General features: G+C 44.8%; 1 protein-coding gene across 1 annotated transcript in view; it reads left to right on the forward strand.

Moving 5' to 3' along the window:
* Nucleotides 1-2,130: 2,130 nt before the first annotated feature.
* Nucleotides 2,131-14,587, forward strand: part of dnmt1 (DNA (cytosine-5-)-methyltransferase 1) — a 28,881-nt gene continuing 16,424 nt past the window's right edge. Inside the window, exons 1-19 of the mRNA XM_063187288.1 lie at nt 2,131-2,308; nt 3,132-3,174; nt 3,455-3,562; nt 4,328-4,568; nt 4,927-4,999; nt 5,126-5,222; nt 5,331-5,371; nt 5,454-5,517; nt 5,723-5,806; nt 6,606-6,715; nt 6,883-7,001; nt 7,278-7,370; nt 7,578-7,729; nt 8,130-8,317; nt 11,090-11,270; nt 11,469-11,566; nt 12,236-12,386; nt 13,730-13,845; nt 14,170-14,368. Of these exons, the coding sequence (XP_063043358.1) occupies nt 2,262-2,308; nt 3,132-3,174; nt 3,455-3,562; nt 4,328-4,568; nt 4,927-4,999; nt 5,126-5,222; nt 5,331-5,371; nt 5,454-5,517; nt 5,723-5,806; nt 6,606-6,715; nt 6,883-7,001; nt 7,278-7,370; nt 7,578-7,729; nt 8,130-8,317; nt 11,090-11,270; nt 11,469-11,566; nt 12,236-12,386; nt 13,730-13,845; nt 14,170-14,368 (2,205 nt within the window). The 5' untranslated portion in view covers nt 2,131-2,261. The remainder of the gene's footprint in view (nt 2,309-3,131; nt 3,175-3,454; nt 3,563-4,327; nt 4,569-4,926; nt 5,000-5,125; nt 5,223-5,330; nt 5,372-5,453; nt 5,518-5,722; nt 5,807-6,605; nt 6,716-6,882; nt 7,002-7,277; nt 7,371-7,577; nt 7,730-8,129; nt 8,318-11,089; nt 11,271-11,468; nt 11,567-12,235; nt 12,387-13,729; nt 13,846-14,169; nt 14,369-14,587) is intronic.

Below are 14,587 nucleotides of genomic sequence, written 5' to 3' on the forward strand. Positions count from 1 at the left end.
TATTCCTTGGAAAAGAAATGGGGGGTAACACAAGTCGCCCGCTGTGTCACTCCACACACACACACACACTCACACTCACACCCACACACACACACACACGCACGTACACACACACACACACACACACACACACACACACACACACACACACACACACACACAAAATAATAAAGTGTCCACAGTGTCACATGTGCCTTAGCTGAGTGGCACCTAAAAGCCAAGACAAAGTGACCAACAAAGTGTCCAGGAGTATCAGTAGTCTCTCTGCATAGTACAATGTCCATTGTATTCCTTGCAAAAAAAGACTTCTGAGCATTTTCAAGGACAGCTTACTGCACAGGCCAATCGGGCCCCGGCCAAGGGGGCCAAGAGTATCGGGGGCCCTGAAGTTCAAGCCTCTATATTTCCATTGTCATATTGCATTAAAATCGCTCTTTTAAAAACTATAGCGTATTGTTCCATTTTTGTCATCCCCCTATACCCCCAACAACATAGACTCTCACATTTGGCCTAAAGCCCTGAATCGTTTTGTAGACTAGCAGCACCCATTGAGGGGGGCCTTTCTTTTTGTCTGACTGCAGGCCAGGGGCCCATGGAGTCATATTCCATCCCTGAGCCTTAGGCCTTAGGCTTTAGCTGTTTTGCCTAGCTTGACTTAGTTCTGTGAGACTGTTCTCTATATCCTCACAGGCAAACAGGCCTGCATGTGGGACAATAAAAAGACAGCAGTGCAATTTCTGTCTTTTCTTTTTTTTGCCTTTTCTTTTTGTTTGTCTGTGACTATTCACCGTGTTGTGACTTTTAATTTTATTTATTTTTAAATACAATTATTGTGATGTGCTCTGGATCCCCCTGTCCCTGGAATAAAGATTTTAATTCGAATTAGAATTTATCTGCAGACAATCTATTAGACAGGCACGGTGCAGAATGTGGTGTGTGGAGTGTTGGCTGCAACAGTATATTGCAGAAAGAGCGTGGTAAAATAGATGATGACCTGGACCTCATAGTCCTTAGAGCAGTGGTTTTCAAAGTGGGGGCCGGGGACCCCTGGGGGGGGGGGGTGGGGGTCACAAGGAGGTGCTAGGGGGGCAGCGGCAGGATGGTAGGAAAAATATAGCACAACAAAAAATAAATAATTGAACAAACTGAATAACATACAACAAAATAAAACAGAAATAAGCTAAACAATATTCCTATTCGCATTCCTATTGATATTATTTTATATCCTAGTGGGACACTGCCTCACAGGCCCTCCACTATGGTTGCGAAAGGGGGTCCACAGAATTTTTTTTGTGGCGGGACCCATCTAAGGGGGGCCTTGACTAGAATGCCCCGGTATATGGGGGGCCTTGTCATGGTAAAGTTTGGGAACCCCTGCCTAGAGTAGAGTAGAGTATAGAGTATCATGTATTGGTCATATTGAACCTTTGAGTCCATATTTGTGATTTTCTATTGTCTTTGTCAGTTGTATTTGTCTGCTTCACCAGTGATGGAGGCTGTTACACAACCTAGGATTTCTCAATCTTGTAATCAACGACCAAACCACGCCACATTGAATACCTCATTATTGCGGGAAGCGCTCATAAAATGAAAGGTAATTTAGTCCTGGCTAATTAGCATAATAGGTCTGTCAATGTGTAGGGACCATACCACATTAACGCACAAATACAGAAGGCTCGTCATCAGTAATCATGAGTATGGTGTATTTATGATCGATATTTTAAGTGCTTCTGATATGCCTTTTTTCTGTCTTTGACATGAAAGTGTTAATAAAATAAATTTGCCTTACACAAAATCATTGTCACCCCCCCTTCAGACTTCATGTTGGTTAGACCCTACATATGTTTTCCTGGATCTCTCAAATGAACTGACAACAAAGGCAAACTACAATAAATACTATGTCATGGGCAGATAATTATTTTCAAATATCAATCTATTTTCCGTGTATATGATGGATTAAAAATACTTAATAACTCAACGAATACTCATGGCCCACTGCGACGAGTTACTAATGGGAAAAATACACTATGTTTGACACCAGCCACCCCTGCGCATCAAGCAAGTAGTACGGCCCTCCCTGCCAGGGTTTCCGCGCGAAAAGAGGGCCCGCGCGTTGCAGGCAGCTGAGAAACCATAAAAAGCCTTCCTCCCTCTGCATCTGTGTGTTGCAGTTGGTACCATCCCGTTTTTATCAGCGTGTTTTAACCCCGATTTTAATCTGCTTGTATTTTACTGCTTTAGCACCTCTCCTTCAACTTGAAATGCCTACCAAGACCTCAGTGCATCTACCCGAGGATGTCAGGGAAAGGTATGTTTTTCTGCTAACTATCGCAACATGATTTCCTTATGTAAAGGAGCTGTTGACAATTGGAGGGGCTAGCTTGTTAGCGTGCTGTTTCTGAAGAAAATGGCATTCCCGTATAGCTACTGTTTACTTCTCATGTCGTAGTCGCACCATTCGTGACATTAAGTTGTATCAGGGCTAATGCTACTAACTTGTATAACCTTTTTTGATTTTGATGCTAATCGCACATCTTCTGAACCGTCAGCAATGTGATGCGATTGCTTATTGTGCGCAGTGTTAAACTGTCTAGCGCCATTCCGTGTTTGGGTATCTGATAGGTCACAGTATCTGAAATTGGCGCCAAATGTGCTCAAGCCAAACATGATGGATCCACTCCTTTGCTAACGTAGCAGGGTACTCAGCGTGGGACATGTGCCTGATCTGTTTTATAACAAGCTGTCGAATGTAGCACATCACAGATTCTGGTCATTTTGCTAGCTGCCGTACCGCAATTGTCGGCTGTAAACAAATGTACAAGTAACCGATGGCTGGGTTGCCGATTCGTGTAGAAGGCTAACTACCACCCTACTCCTCTTGCAGCATCCACCTAGCAAAGCATGTTGGCTAACGCTGTGTGTTTAGTCCAGCGTCCACATGAATCAACTTTGTGAAATAGTGGACTTTGGTTTGGTAGTCAGCGCTGCATCACCCTTTCGGACAACTGTTTCACGTTAGACAGCCAGGCTTTTACCGCTACATGTAGCCTACCTGTTAAACCATAGAATGGTATAACAACTACTGAGACCTGACTGCACATTTGGCATTGTGTTTTCCCCCATTTCTACAGGCTGCAGGTGTTGGATAATGATGGAGATAACTTGTCCGATGAGGTGAGTGTGTGGCTTGTCTAGTAAACCCCTTCCCCCGTTTTGGCATGATCAAGGACCACGTATTGCAAGGTGTGATGTTGTCCCTGATTTGTCAATAGTTTGTGTGATGTCATCCATCTGGGTGACGTCTCATGTAGCGGTTGTTGATTTTCATGTGAAGCCAGATCACCTGTGATGGCCTTAATGCACTTACGTACATAGCAACAATTGCATTGTTTGTCATTGCTATTCTGCCTTTTAAAAGTTCAACTTGACAATATTTTGTTTGTTAATTTCTCAGGAATGTGTGAAGGAGAAGCTCAAGTTGGTGAAGGAGTTTCTGCTTAGTGACACTCAGGATCAGCTGAAGAGTCTGGAGTCCCAGCTGAGCAGCAAGGAGCTGACCACGGTGAGTCTGTCTGCCAGTCAAGTCAGTGTGCTGTTGCTCATGTTCAATTAATAATGCACAAGGTGATCAGATGTAAAGTTCCAGCCTTGGCATTCCGAATGCCTAATTGAAGAAAAGCCCAATATCCTTAGTCATTTGCCATGTTTACATGATGTTTTTATCTCTGAATTAATAATTCAGAATTAAAGAGTTCCATCGAGTTGACTTTGATCTTTCATTTAATTTCTGAGTTAAGCGTTTACATTATGTTTTCAAAGCTGAATTGAGCTTTATTCAGTATCAAAGTGAGTTGATTCTGAATTAAATGTCTCATGTAAACATGGCCATTGTGTTAAATTTCTGATGCATTCATTGTGCTATTTGTCATTGTCTGAAACTGTTTTTGACATTAAGAGTGAAAGAAATGTGTAAACTTGTATGATGCATAGGTCTTCTAAGACCTTGTTTCTCTGCCTCATACTGTATCAAGGCCTTGACTATGTTTGAAAATGGCCCCATAGCCACAGGATATTTCTGAGCTCTGAAGTTGCCTTTGGCGCAGGGAAGACTCTACAGCGGTGGATTTCTCAACCATAGTTGCTGTTAGCTACTTTGTTTGCAAAGCAATTTCCCATTGGCAACTGCCCAAGTTGCTAACTGGCTAGCAACTACGCTTTCGAGAAAGGCACACCAGATTTGGCTGCCACTGTATTGAGCATGAACCAGAGTAGAAGACTAGTGTGACAAAATTAATTCTCATGGTCTTTCTGCTTTAAACAAAATCAGGAGGGGTACATTACTGCTGTGAAGGCGGTCTTGAAGCAGGCGGTCAGCACGGACAAACACGGCCATGGGGACGGCGTGGAGGAGAACGGCAAGGCCAACGGCCACGGAGAGAACGGCGTCCACAAAGATGGGGAGGAGGAGGAAGGGGACTCAACCATGGAATCCCAGGAGGAAGGGGACAATATGAAGTCCCCAAGTGCCCCCAAGGGCAGAGGCCGCAAGAGCAAGTCCGAACCCAAAAGTGAGTGGCTGACTATAAACCTCTGCGGCCACCCAAAGTTATTGTTATTGCAGTCATAAATTATTCAAGGCAAAAGTTATTGCCTTGTGAAAACTGTCCGTATACATTTTAAATGGAGATTGACCCCATTTTGGTCAACTCTGCGTTCATATTGCATTGCTTCTTTCCTCACATTCGTCTTTATTTTAGTAGGGTGTTATCCATTTTATTAGCTTCAGTATAGTGGAGATGGGAGAAAATGTTCTCTTTTTGCATCAGCATGTCTGTCCATGAAGATTTGTAACTTGCTCTGTGAAGGGCATGCTGGGTAGTTCGGTTCGTTTTTTAATTTTGTTATTTATTTCCCCCCCTTCTGCAGAGTCTCCTGGAGGGGCAAGGGCCACTCGCAACTCTGGAAACCAACCAACCATCTTATCCATGTTCTCAAGAGTGTGAGTGTCTGCCTTTTTCCTCTCTCACCTCTCCCTTTTTCTCTCATTTATGTTCTGAATTTATGTACAGTCGTATGTTTCTTTTTATTGTCTGAATATGGAAGCAATCTTTCATTCCTCCCTCAGCCCAAAGCGGAAGTCTGATGAGATGGAAAATGGAGACGACACAAATGGTGACGCAGCGGCAGCAGCAGAGAAGACTCCGGAAGACGACGCCGAAGAAGTAAGGAATATTTATCTCTCCCTTGGGTTTGACGTAATATTTTATAGAACCGGGTAACCCGTCCAGAATAATAACAATTATCTGATTTGAAACTTTTTTTTATTCTAGGTCCACGAAGAAAAGCGCATTAAATTGGAAACGGATGACAAGTAAGAGCCAACCTATTAATCAAGTTGTTTCTTGTTCTGTAAGTGTAAATCTGTACTTGACTGCTCTAGCTATCCCCCACAGGCCAGTGACAAGGGAATCAACAAAGGAATCAACCACTGAAGCCAAGCCTGTGGCTCCTGCCAAGGTAATATCAACTGTGACTTTCGATTCAACTTCCTCCCACGCTTCCAAGAATTCTTCATTTTCTGGATTAGAGTTGCCTTGCCAAACAACCTGTGTTTGAAGTGTTGAAGCATTTTTGCAGGGCCTTACAGTTTTTTTTTTTTCTTGGCTGTCTCTGAATTTTTCATGACCTTACAATGATCTTTCTTTTTCTCAAACTGTTTCAGACACCACCCCCTAAGTGCACTGACTGCAGACAGTACCTGGACGATGCAGACCTCAAGTTCTTCCAGGGAGACCCAGACGATGCTGTGAGTGTTGGCCCCACACGTGGACACCTGTGGGGTATTCTGAGAATATGGTCAACCTTAAAGTGATGCTGTCCCATTTTGGAAGCGGGCTCATTTTATACCATTTTTAAATCAGCCATTTCTTAAAGAAACTAACTTCTACAGGTGTACAATTGAATCAGTAATTACATACAGCATTACATCCTGGTACACCAGCTGCATACACAACAAGATGTTACAGCGCATCATTAAAACAGCAGAGAGAATCATTGGATGCCAACTACCCACACTTGAGGAGATCCACCATACACGCTGCACAAACAGAGCATTAAACATCCTTAAAGATCACACACACCCTGGTCACAGGCTCTTCACCATGCTACCATCTGGCAGGCGCTTTAGGACTCTGCGTGCCCGCACTACAAGAATGAAGGACAGCTTTTACCCTACTGCCATTAGACTCTTGAACTCAATTCGTCACCTGCCCCCCCCTCAATACTTCAGGACTATCGATACTGTGAGATGCACATGGATTTTTATGGATTTTATTTATTTATTGTTAATATATCTTTTATTTTGTGGGCATTTGTGGGTTGCTACTAAACATAATCTCGCTATATTTATATAGTGACAATAAAGTCTACTCTACTCTACTCTCTACTCTTAGTCTGGTGATTACAAACTAGCCGTTATTATTGAATGTTATGGTGCTGCCAGCAGCTAATTGCACCCATAAGATTCAATGATGTATGATAGCTTGGAGGTAAAGTTTGTACTGCCAGACTCAATAAGTCTTCTTTCCTCATCTATGCTTTGACAGCTGGACGAGCCAGAGATGTTGACGGATGAGCGGCTGTCCCTCTTCGACAACAATGCGGACGGCTTCGAGAGCTACGAGGAACTGCCCCAGCACAAAATCACCAACTTCAGGTCATTCATGCTTTTATTAACTTATAACTTTTAGAACCTCCCACTGTATGAATTTCATTCTGCATTATCAGATGGGTGACATTTTATGTAGGTGTGATTACATTTGCAAACTGCCGCTCCAGCACTGGCTCCTTTGTATTCACCCACAAATTGTTTTCTATCTACAGTGTGTATGACAAACGTGGTCACCTGTGTCCCTTTGACTCTGGCCTCATTGAGAAGAACGTGGAGCTCTACTTCAGCTGCTCCGTCAAGCCCATTTACGATGACAACCCTTGCATGGATGGTGAGTCTCTTTCCCATCACAGTTTACCCCAGCTCTTGATTGCTAAGGCGCCCACCTTGACAAGTAACAACTACCACCTTGACTAGGCCCCTGAAAAAGATTTTGTGATGTCAATGTAATGTGTAAAGGTGCTTGGCCAAAAATATACACTTAAGGCCCCACCACCTTGACTAACAAAAGTTCTGGGGAAGACACTGCCCTTGTTAAGTTGTAGAGGTAGTAGCTTGCATAGCAACGGCTGAGTCTGTAATGCACTGTACTTTTTTTCCGTCTAAGGTGGTGTGCCTGCTAAGAAGCTGGGTCCCATTAACGCCTGGTGGATCACTGGCTTCGACGGTGGAGAAAAGGCACTTATCGGGTTCACAACAGGTAACGTATACTCTCTGTATGGACCACACACATGGGATCCAGGCGCTGAGTGCTCCTCGTTCCTTAAAATCATTGGTTTCCTTCTGACAGATTCGGTTTGTATATTTTTGATCCAGTATAATACTTGGTGGTTTTGCAAGAGCTGCCTAAATGTCTTAGTGCTGGATTTTGTGTCTGACGTTCTGTTTTGTGTTGTCCGGTTTCCAGCGTTTGCGGACTATGTGCTGATGGACCCTAGTGAGGAGTACTCTGGCATCTTCGCCCTCATGCAGGAGAAGATCTACATGAGCAAGATCGTGGTGGAGTTCCTGCAGAAGAACCCAGACGTCACCTATGAGGACCTGCTCAACAAGATCGAGGTAAGCTTTAGAAGCATGCAGTAGATGCAGAGGTTTATGGGTGGCTTTTTTTGGCAGTACGAGGAACATTAATGTGAACTACCCCTGTACTGCACAGTATTTCTTCTAGAATATGGTGGGGTGGGTTTATAATGCTATGTTTGCCTATGTGTTGTGCTTCAGCAGATGAGAACAGGGCTCTGGCCCAATTTATTTTTTTAGGACTGGGATTCCTGTGACACTGGCTTTGCCTTTTGCATCCTTTGCTTGTTGAGCTTTTATTTAAAGGTGACCTTGAATTGGATCAATTTGACCACAGCTTTTCATGGATTGTAATGATCATACCTCTATGCACTATGCCCTTTGTGTTGTATGCATTTAACCCTTGCCTTGCCTTGGCCATCCCCCACCCTCTCTCCAGACCACAGTGCCCCCTGCTGGCCTCAACTTCAACCGCTTCACGGAGGACACCCTGCTGCGCCACGCCCAGTTTGTGGTGGACCAGGTGGAGAGCTATGATGAGGCCGGGGACTCTGACGAGCAGCCCATCATCGTCACGCCCTGCATGAGGGACCTCATCAAGCTGGCCGGGGTCACCCTGGGCAAGAGGTGGGTCTGGGGTGTGGGGCTACGGGCCGAGGAATGATCCACAGGTGTGACGACGGGTGCAGAGCAGGGATTGAGATTGATATCAAACCAGCCATAAACGGATGTGAAATCGGCTTGCTATTCTTAGGCAAGTAATTTTGAAGTGCTATGTAGCTGGTAATATTTTGCCCTTTTTGATGGTCACCCTGGGTACGATGGTAAGGGTGGGGAATGATCCACAGATACAGATGGTTATGGATTAGGGATTTGAAGTTTATATTAAACCAGTCTTCAAACTGGTCTGGGTATGGGTGTGGAACGATTCACAGGTGGGGCCAGGTTCAGTGCAAGGATGGAGAGTTTTAACCTTTTAGACTAAAACGCTGTAGCAATGAGACCGGCTACAGTATCTACGCGCAATCCTTTTTTTTAATTTTTAGACCTGTTGGGTCTTTAAGGGTTAAACCAGCCATAAACTGATGGGGAAATGGATGTTCTTGGACAAGTAATATCAGATGAAGTGCTATATGGCTGGTAACATTTTGTTTGTAGAAAAACAGTTTGCATGCCCCTTTGAATAAAGATCCTAAAGAAGAAAAAAAAAATCCATTCACTGGCATATGATAAGACGTTTTGACCTGTCTTCCTCAGATTGAGGAAGACCGAGGTTGAAATGTCATAATCATGTCATGTGGTTTTGACCTTTCTCACTTGTGGCAGCAAGAGTTTTTTTTAAGTTGCGCAAACTTAATTTCCATTGAAGTTGCTGAATTGACTTGCCCTGTCTCAGTATGTGTGTATGGGCTGATGTGAGGTGCGTGAGTCCCTCCACTGTTTCCTGTTCTCTCCAGCATATCTTGTTCCCTTCACCCCCACAACAAATCCCTTCTCAGTTGCCTTAAACTCTGCTGACGCTGACTTGGGCATGGGTGTAATGTACTTGGAGGTTTGCCATACCGCTGGAGGAGTTTTTAGACGGTCTCTTTACAATTGGCATAGTCATTCTGAATTGCACAACAGATCCCCCTGTTGCACAGTTTTGGGGGGGGAAACTGAAATGTTTTGAGTAATGGATCATCTGTGCTTCGCTTCAGGGCTCCAGTATGTAGACCATCTTCCCCCAGAGTTTGACAGCGCACATTGAGAAACTTTTCCAAATTGCACCCCCTTAAAGACTCGCCCCCCCACCCCCTGCCCTGGTGGTTCAGCTGAAGTTTAATGTCCCCCAGAGTAGTCTGATGTGGTGGCTGCATATGGCCTGTGTTAGTGTTTCATTTCTGTAAATGAAGCATTGGTTAGCTGGGGACAATTTTGTTTTTCTCCTCCTCCTCCTCGGCCATTTCAATCTTGTCCCTCCCGTCCTCTCCTCCTTTTACTTGTGAGCTGGGCTCTAAATTAATACCGGCCAACTGCTGGTGAAAAATCGGTTTGGCTGGTAGAGAAGACTTATTAGCCACTTTCACCCATTGAGTGTTTGCCTAGTTGGATCTGCATTACCAGCCAAAATGGCTAGTAGATGTTTCAGTTCATTTAGAGCCCTGCTTGTGACCGTGTGCTTCACTGACGCCTGATATCAAATTTCCTTGTCAGCCAACATCCTGATTGCAAATGAGAATGCCTTGAAATGTTTTTGCGAGATATTTAAAACGTCTATTGTCAATGACGTTTTGCCTTGCATCCCAAGGCCACAAGCGAAAGGTGAGGATGGGAGGTGCTAGTTTGAGCTGGGCCCCTCGTCCTCCCTCCTCCTGCTGCTTCCTATGCTGTGCTGTGGCGTGCGTGCGTCCCCTCCCGGTATCTAACCACCCCTCTAATGTTCTTTAACGCAGCATGCTGTTGCACTGGTAGGTACACTCCTCCTCCCTCCTCCTGTTCCTCACTCCATCCAGCCTCAACATGTGGAATTGTGTTTTTGTTTTTCCCCATTTTAATCAACATCGTGGAGTGGCCAATCATGAACAAGTGTGGTTGTTATGGGCAATTATCCATAGCATTTGTGGTTGACTGTTGCAATCAATCAGGCTTGCTGAACATCACTTTGTGATGCTGTGTGTATGACATCACTTGTTTTCCCCATTCACCACATTGTTTGTCTGTGTTCATACTGTAAAGGTCTTGCAAGTCAAGTGCGTTGTTGTTGGATCAAAAGCGGGGGTCCAATCACAGGAACGGCATCAGCTGATTTTTAGCCATAGGGTCCAAGCAATGTAATGGCAACCCCGGTTTGACCTTGCACTTTCATTATGAAAGGCGAGTTGATTAACATCAATGATTCTGAGTACTTGGGTGTGTCTACATACAGTCTAGCGCTCTGAAAATGGTGGAATGTGCAGTTTGGGACTTAATGTGACTTAATGGGGCTGGATGAAGGATGATGACAGAACTCATTGGTTGTTTAACCAAAAGGATCAATCTACAGGTTGGATTTGAAATTAAGTGACATCCTCTTAGCAGAGTGAGGCTGATTAACCAAATGATTTGTCCAGTTGGTTATTGCATTTCACAAATAGCATGGATGATGCGTTTGTTTCAGAGGAATTCTATAATTATCCCACAAAGTGCTTGGACCCCACTTCTGGTAATTGGCCTATTCCTAAAGTTTTTGTCTTGGGACAAAAACGTCACCCATTGCTGCTACCAACTCCTGCCTTCCATGGCGTCCTTGTCTAGTCATTGTGACCTGCATGGCTCCTCTTCAATTGGTGTGCTAGCTAGACCTTTTCACACTTTTTTTTTTTGAAAGCATCCTCACTGCAAGCAACAAACAACAAAACTTGTTTCTTTTTCCTCAAGGCGAGCGGCCAGGAGGCAAGCCATCCGCCACCCCACCAAGATCGAGAAGGACAGCAAGGGTCCCACGAGGGCCACCACCACCAAGCTGGTCTGGCAGATCTTCGACACCTTCTTCTCAGGCCAGATCGACCAGAACAAGGAGGACGGTGGCGTCAAGAGGCAGCGCTGTGGCGTTTGTGAGGTTAGTTGTCCCTCTAAAAAAAAAGGTGCCCAAATGTCTATGGATTTTTTTTTTTTCCCTCTACACCCAAGTGACTACCCTTAGTAAAATAGTGTTTTTTACCCAAATTCCAAATGCAAGTGGTTTGCATCAGAACCATTTTACTGCTCTTCTATAAAGTGTACTTTGTCTAAAATAAAAAGTATTTGTTTCCTGCAGGTGTGTCAGTCTCCTGACTGTGGCAAGTGCACTGCCTGCAAGGACATGCTGAAGTTTGGTGGCAGTGGCCGCAGCAAGCAAGCCTGCACAAAGAGAAGGTGAGCACATGGATTGTTCTCTCCGTCATGGTTCAAATAGTGTGCACTTGTGTCATGTTGTGTGTAGCTTTCCTCATTCGTACACCGTGTGCAAAGTAGTAAGTGTCAAACCTTACCTCTAGGCACTGGCTCATTCCCCGTTTTGTGCCCCCCAACTGTATGATTTGTTCCAGCTCTGAGTTTGCTAATGAGCTCAGGCTGGGCAATTGAGCGTGTTTGTGAAGTGAGTAATGGAAAGACTCAATTCGTCCGTGTGTTCCCCTCCTGTGTGCAGTCCAAACAAAGGCAGTTGTATTCTGCCATGAGACGACACTTCATTTCATAAAATGCATTTCACTTCATTAAAAATTGAATTGGAAATTGAGCTTGTGTAAGCAGATGGATCTGTAGAGGGGCATCTGGAAATGCAGAAAGGGGTTGACAAAGCCAAACATGTGATGCTGGCTGATTGTGCTTCCTTTGACACATTCTGCTGTCCAACACACCACTAATAATATTGCCAACCCAGAGTCAGCAAAACTTTGTCAGATGTCCCATCTGGCGTTGGTAAACCCATTTCTGCATTTCCAAACACTTGATGCTGATCTCTCATATGCTGTCCAACACGGCTAATAACACTGCCAGCCCATGTCAAGGTTTTGCTGACTTTCCATGCTGCCTTGTTGTCAGGTGTCCCAACCTGGCGGTGAAGGAAGCGGAGGAGGACGAGAACATTGAGGAAGAGGAGCTGCTGCCTCCGCCCAAGCCCGCCTCTAAGGACAAGGACAAGAAGAAAAAGAAGTCCCAGAGCAAGAAGTCCTGGGTGGGAGAGCCTGTCCGGGTAAGGAATAGATTAAGCGACAGAATCGCTGGTGTAGTCACAGTCATAGCAGAGAATCGTACATGAGAGTGAGACGAAGCAGGCGGGTTCTTTTCCGGTATCCACTTTACGTCGGGTGAGCGCCCCTTTAGGAGACCTTCGATTAGGAGACCTTCGGAGTCTTGAGGTAGAGAATAAATGGAGTCCCCTTAGCACTGTAGATGGCGGTAGCGCACGTCTTGTGCAAAAATCACAAAGAGAAGGAGGGACAACGCCCCCTTAGGAGACCAAATTTTGAGCACACGCTTTTGCATAGAGTGGGCGTGTTTCGATTCCTCTTATTATATATCCAACCTCTTTGGTCATAGTGTGCAGTATGAGCGGAGTATGTCTGTTAAAAGGAGACTGCAAGCATTCCAACATTCCCATTGGCTGAGGCGGCTGAACCGCATCGTGGCTCATTTGCATAGTATTCACTCCAGGCAACTAGGGGTGATTTGAGCGACACTTTGTATTGAGTCGCTGGCAAAAGAGACAAAAGCGATTTTAAGTCCAACTACAAAGTCTATTACTTCAGTCGCTGGTATCGCTCATGTCTCGCTTGGTTTATTTGTGTGGTCAAGCTTGGTGTTCTGTACTGCCAATCATGGCTCTAAATAACTTCTTTTTTTCTTTTTCTTTTTTTCAACAGCCAAAATGGGTTGTAGATATTGATCTTCCTAGCCACACACACTCACTAATGGTCAAAGTGTCTAGTAAATGTGTCTCTTCCATCAGCATTTGGCTGGTTGGCTAGTGTCAATTTGGAGCCCTGCTGCCAATGTTTCATTGACCTCCAACATCCACCTCTAGGCCCAAAAGAGTATCACATTACTGGCTTCTGTAATGCATTGCTTCCTGCTCGGGATGCACGGTATCGGCTGACGATACTGCTCATTATACTCGTACTCGTACTCGTCAAGCACTTGCCGATACCAGGAACGATACTGCTATTACACAAAACAATGCAAAATCTTGTCCCGTTCTGTGGACTTGAAAGCAGCATGGGGAAAAAAGTGCCACCTCATACATTTGATAACATTTAAATCTACATGGAAATGGACAATACAAATATCACAGGTGGAAAAAAACAAGGCCATGCATTTATTTTCATAGTATTTTGGTGGTAAAAGGTATCGGTATTGGTACTCGGTATCGGCAAGTACACACATTAATGTACTCGTACTTGTATCGGTTTTCAAAAAAGTGGTATCGGTGCATCCCTACTTCCTGCCTATAACTGAGCATCAACTGCTGGTTGACAAGGTTCAATACTGTGCCAAAGACTATAGGCAATACTACATCTTTTCTGTCTTTTTTGCCAGGTGGAGGGTAAGAAAAAGTACTACATGAAGGTGCGTGTGGATGACGTGGTACTGGAAGTGGGAGACTGCGTGTCTGTCAGTCCTGATGACCCATCCAGGCCCCTCTACCTGGCCAGGTAATACTTAATGCTTCCCCTGTTTAACTCTGTTAAAGCTGTTCTATGCCACGTCTAAAATCTGTCCATGGTAATACTGACTTTGCGCCACCGTAACCTAACTGTAGGGCACTCGTCTACTACTGACCTGAGTACAACTCAGCCACTTAGCCAAACCTTCCACGTCTCTCAACTCGCTTCCTGTCACTACCTTCACTGTCCTATCTCGTATAAAAAAAAAAAATGCTTGGAAAGCCCAAAAATACTTTTAAAAAAAAAGGCACTGGGCATTAATATGTGAAATATGTGATTTGGCTAAGGTTTTGTGTGCGATTGTCCCTTCAGGATCACCTCGTTGTGGGAGGAGGACGAGAAGATGTTCCATGCCCACTGGTTCTCCCGCGGCACCGAGACTGTTCTGGGCGAGACGTCGGACCCCCAGGAGCTGTTCCTGGTGGACGAGTGCGAGAACATGAACCTCAGCTACATCCACGGCAAGGTCAACGTGGTCTACAAGGCGCCCTCCGCAGACTGGTTCTTGGAGGTAGGCACACTTGGGGTTTCTGTTTTCACTCTGAAAACTACAGTTGACCTTCTTCCTGCACCTTTCCCTGGGATGTGCACAATCCTCTCCTTCAACACTTGGCTCTTGCACTCATCCCCACTTCAAAAACTCCATAGATAGAAGCTCCAAGATGTTGTTTTAAGCGTTTTCCGAAAAAAACTATAAGTCTGCACATTGACCATCTTCCTTAAACATTTG

The sequence above is a fragment of the Engraulis encrasicolus genome, chromosome 2 (assembly GCF_034702125.1).
Source record: "Engraulis encrasicolus isolate BLACKSEA-1 chromosome 2, IST_EnEncr_1.0, whole genome shotgun sequence".
Taxonomy (NCBI): Eukaryota; Metazoa; Chordata; class Actinopteri; order Clupeiformes; family Engraulidae; genus Engraulis; species Engraulis encrasicolus.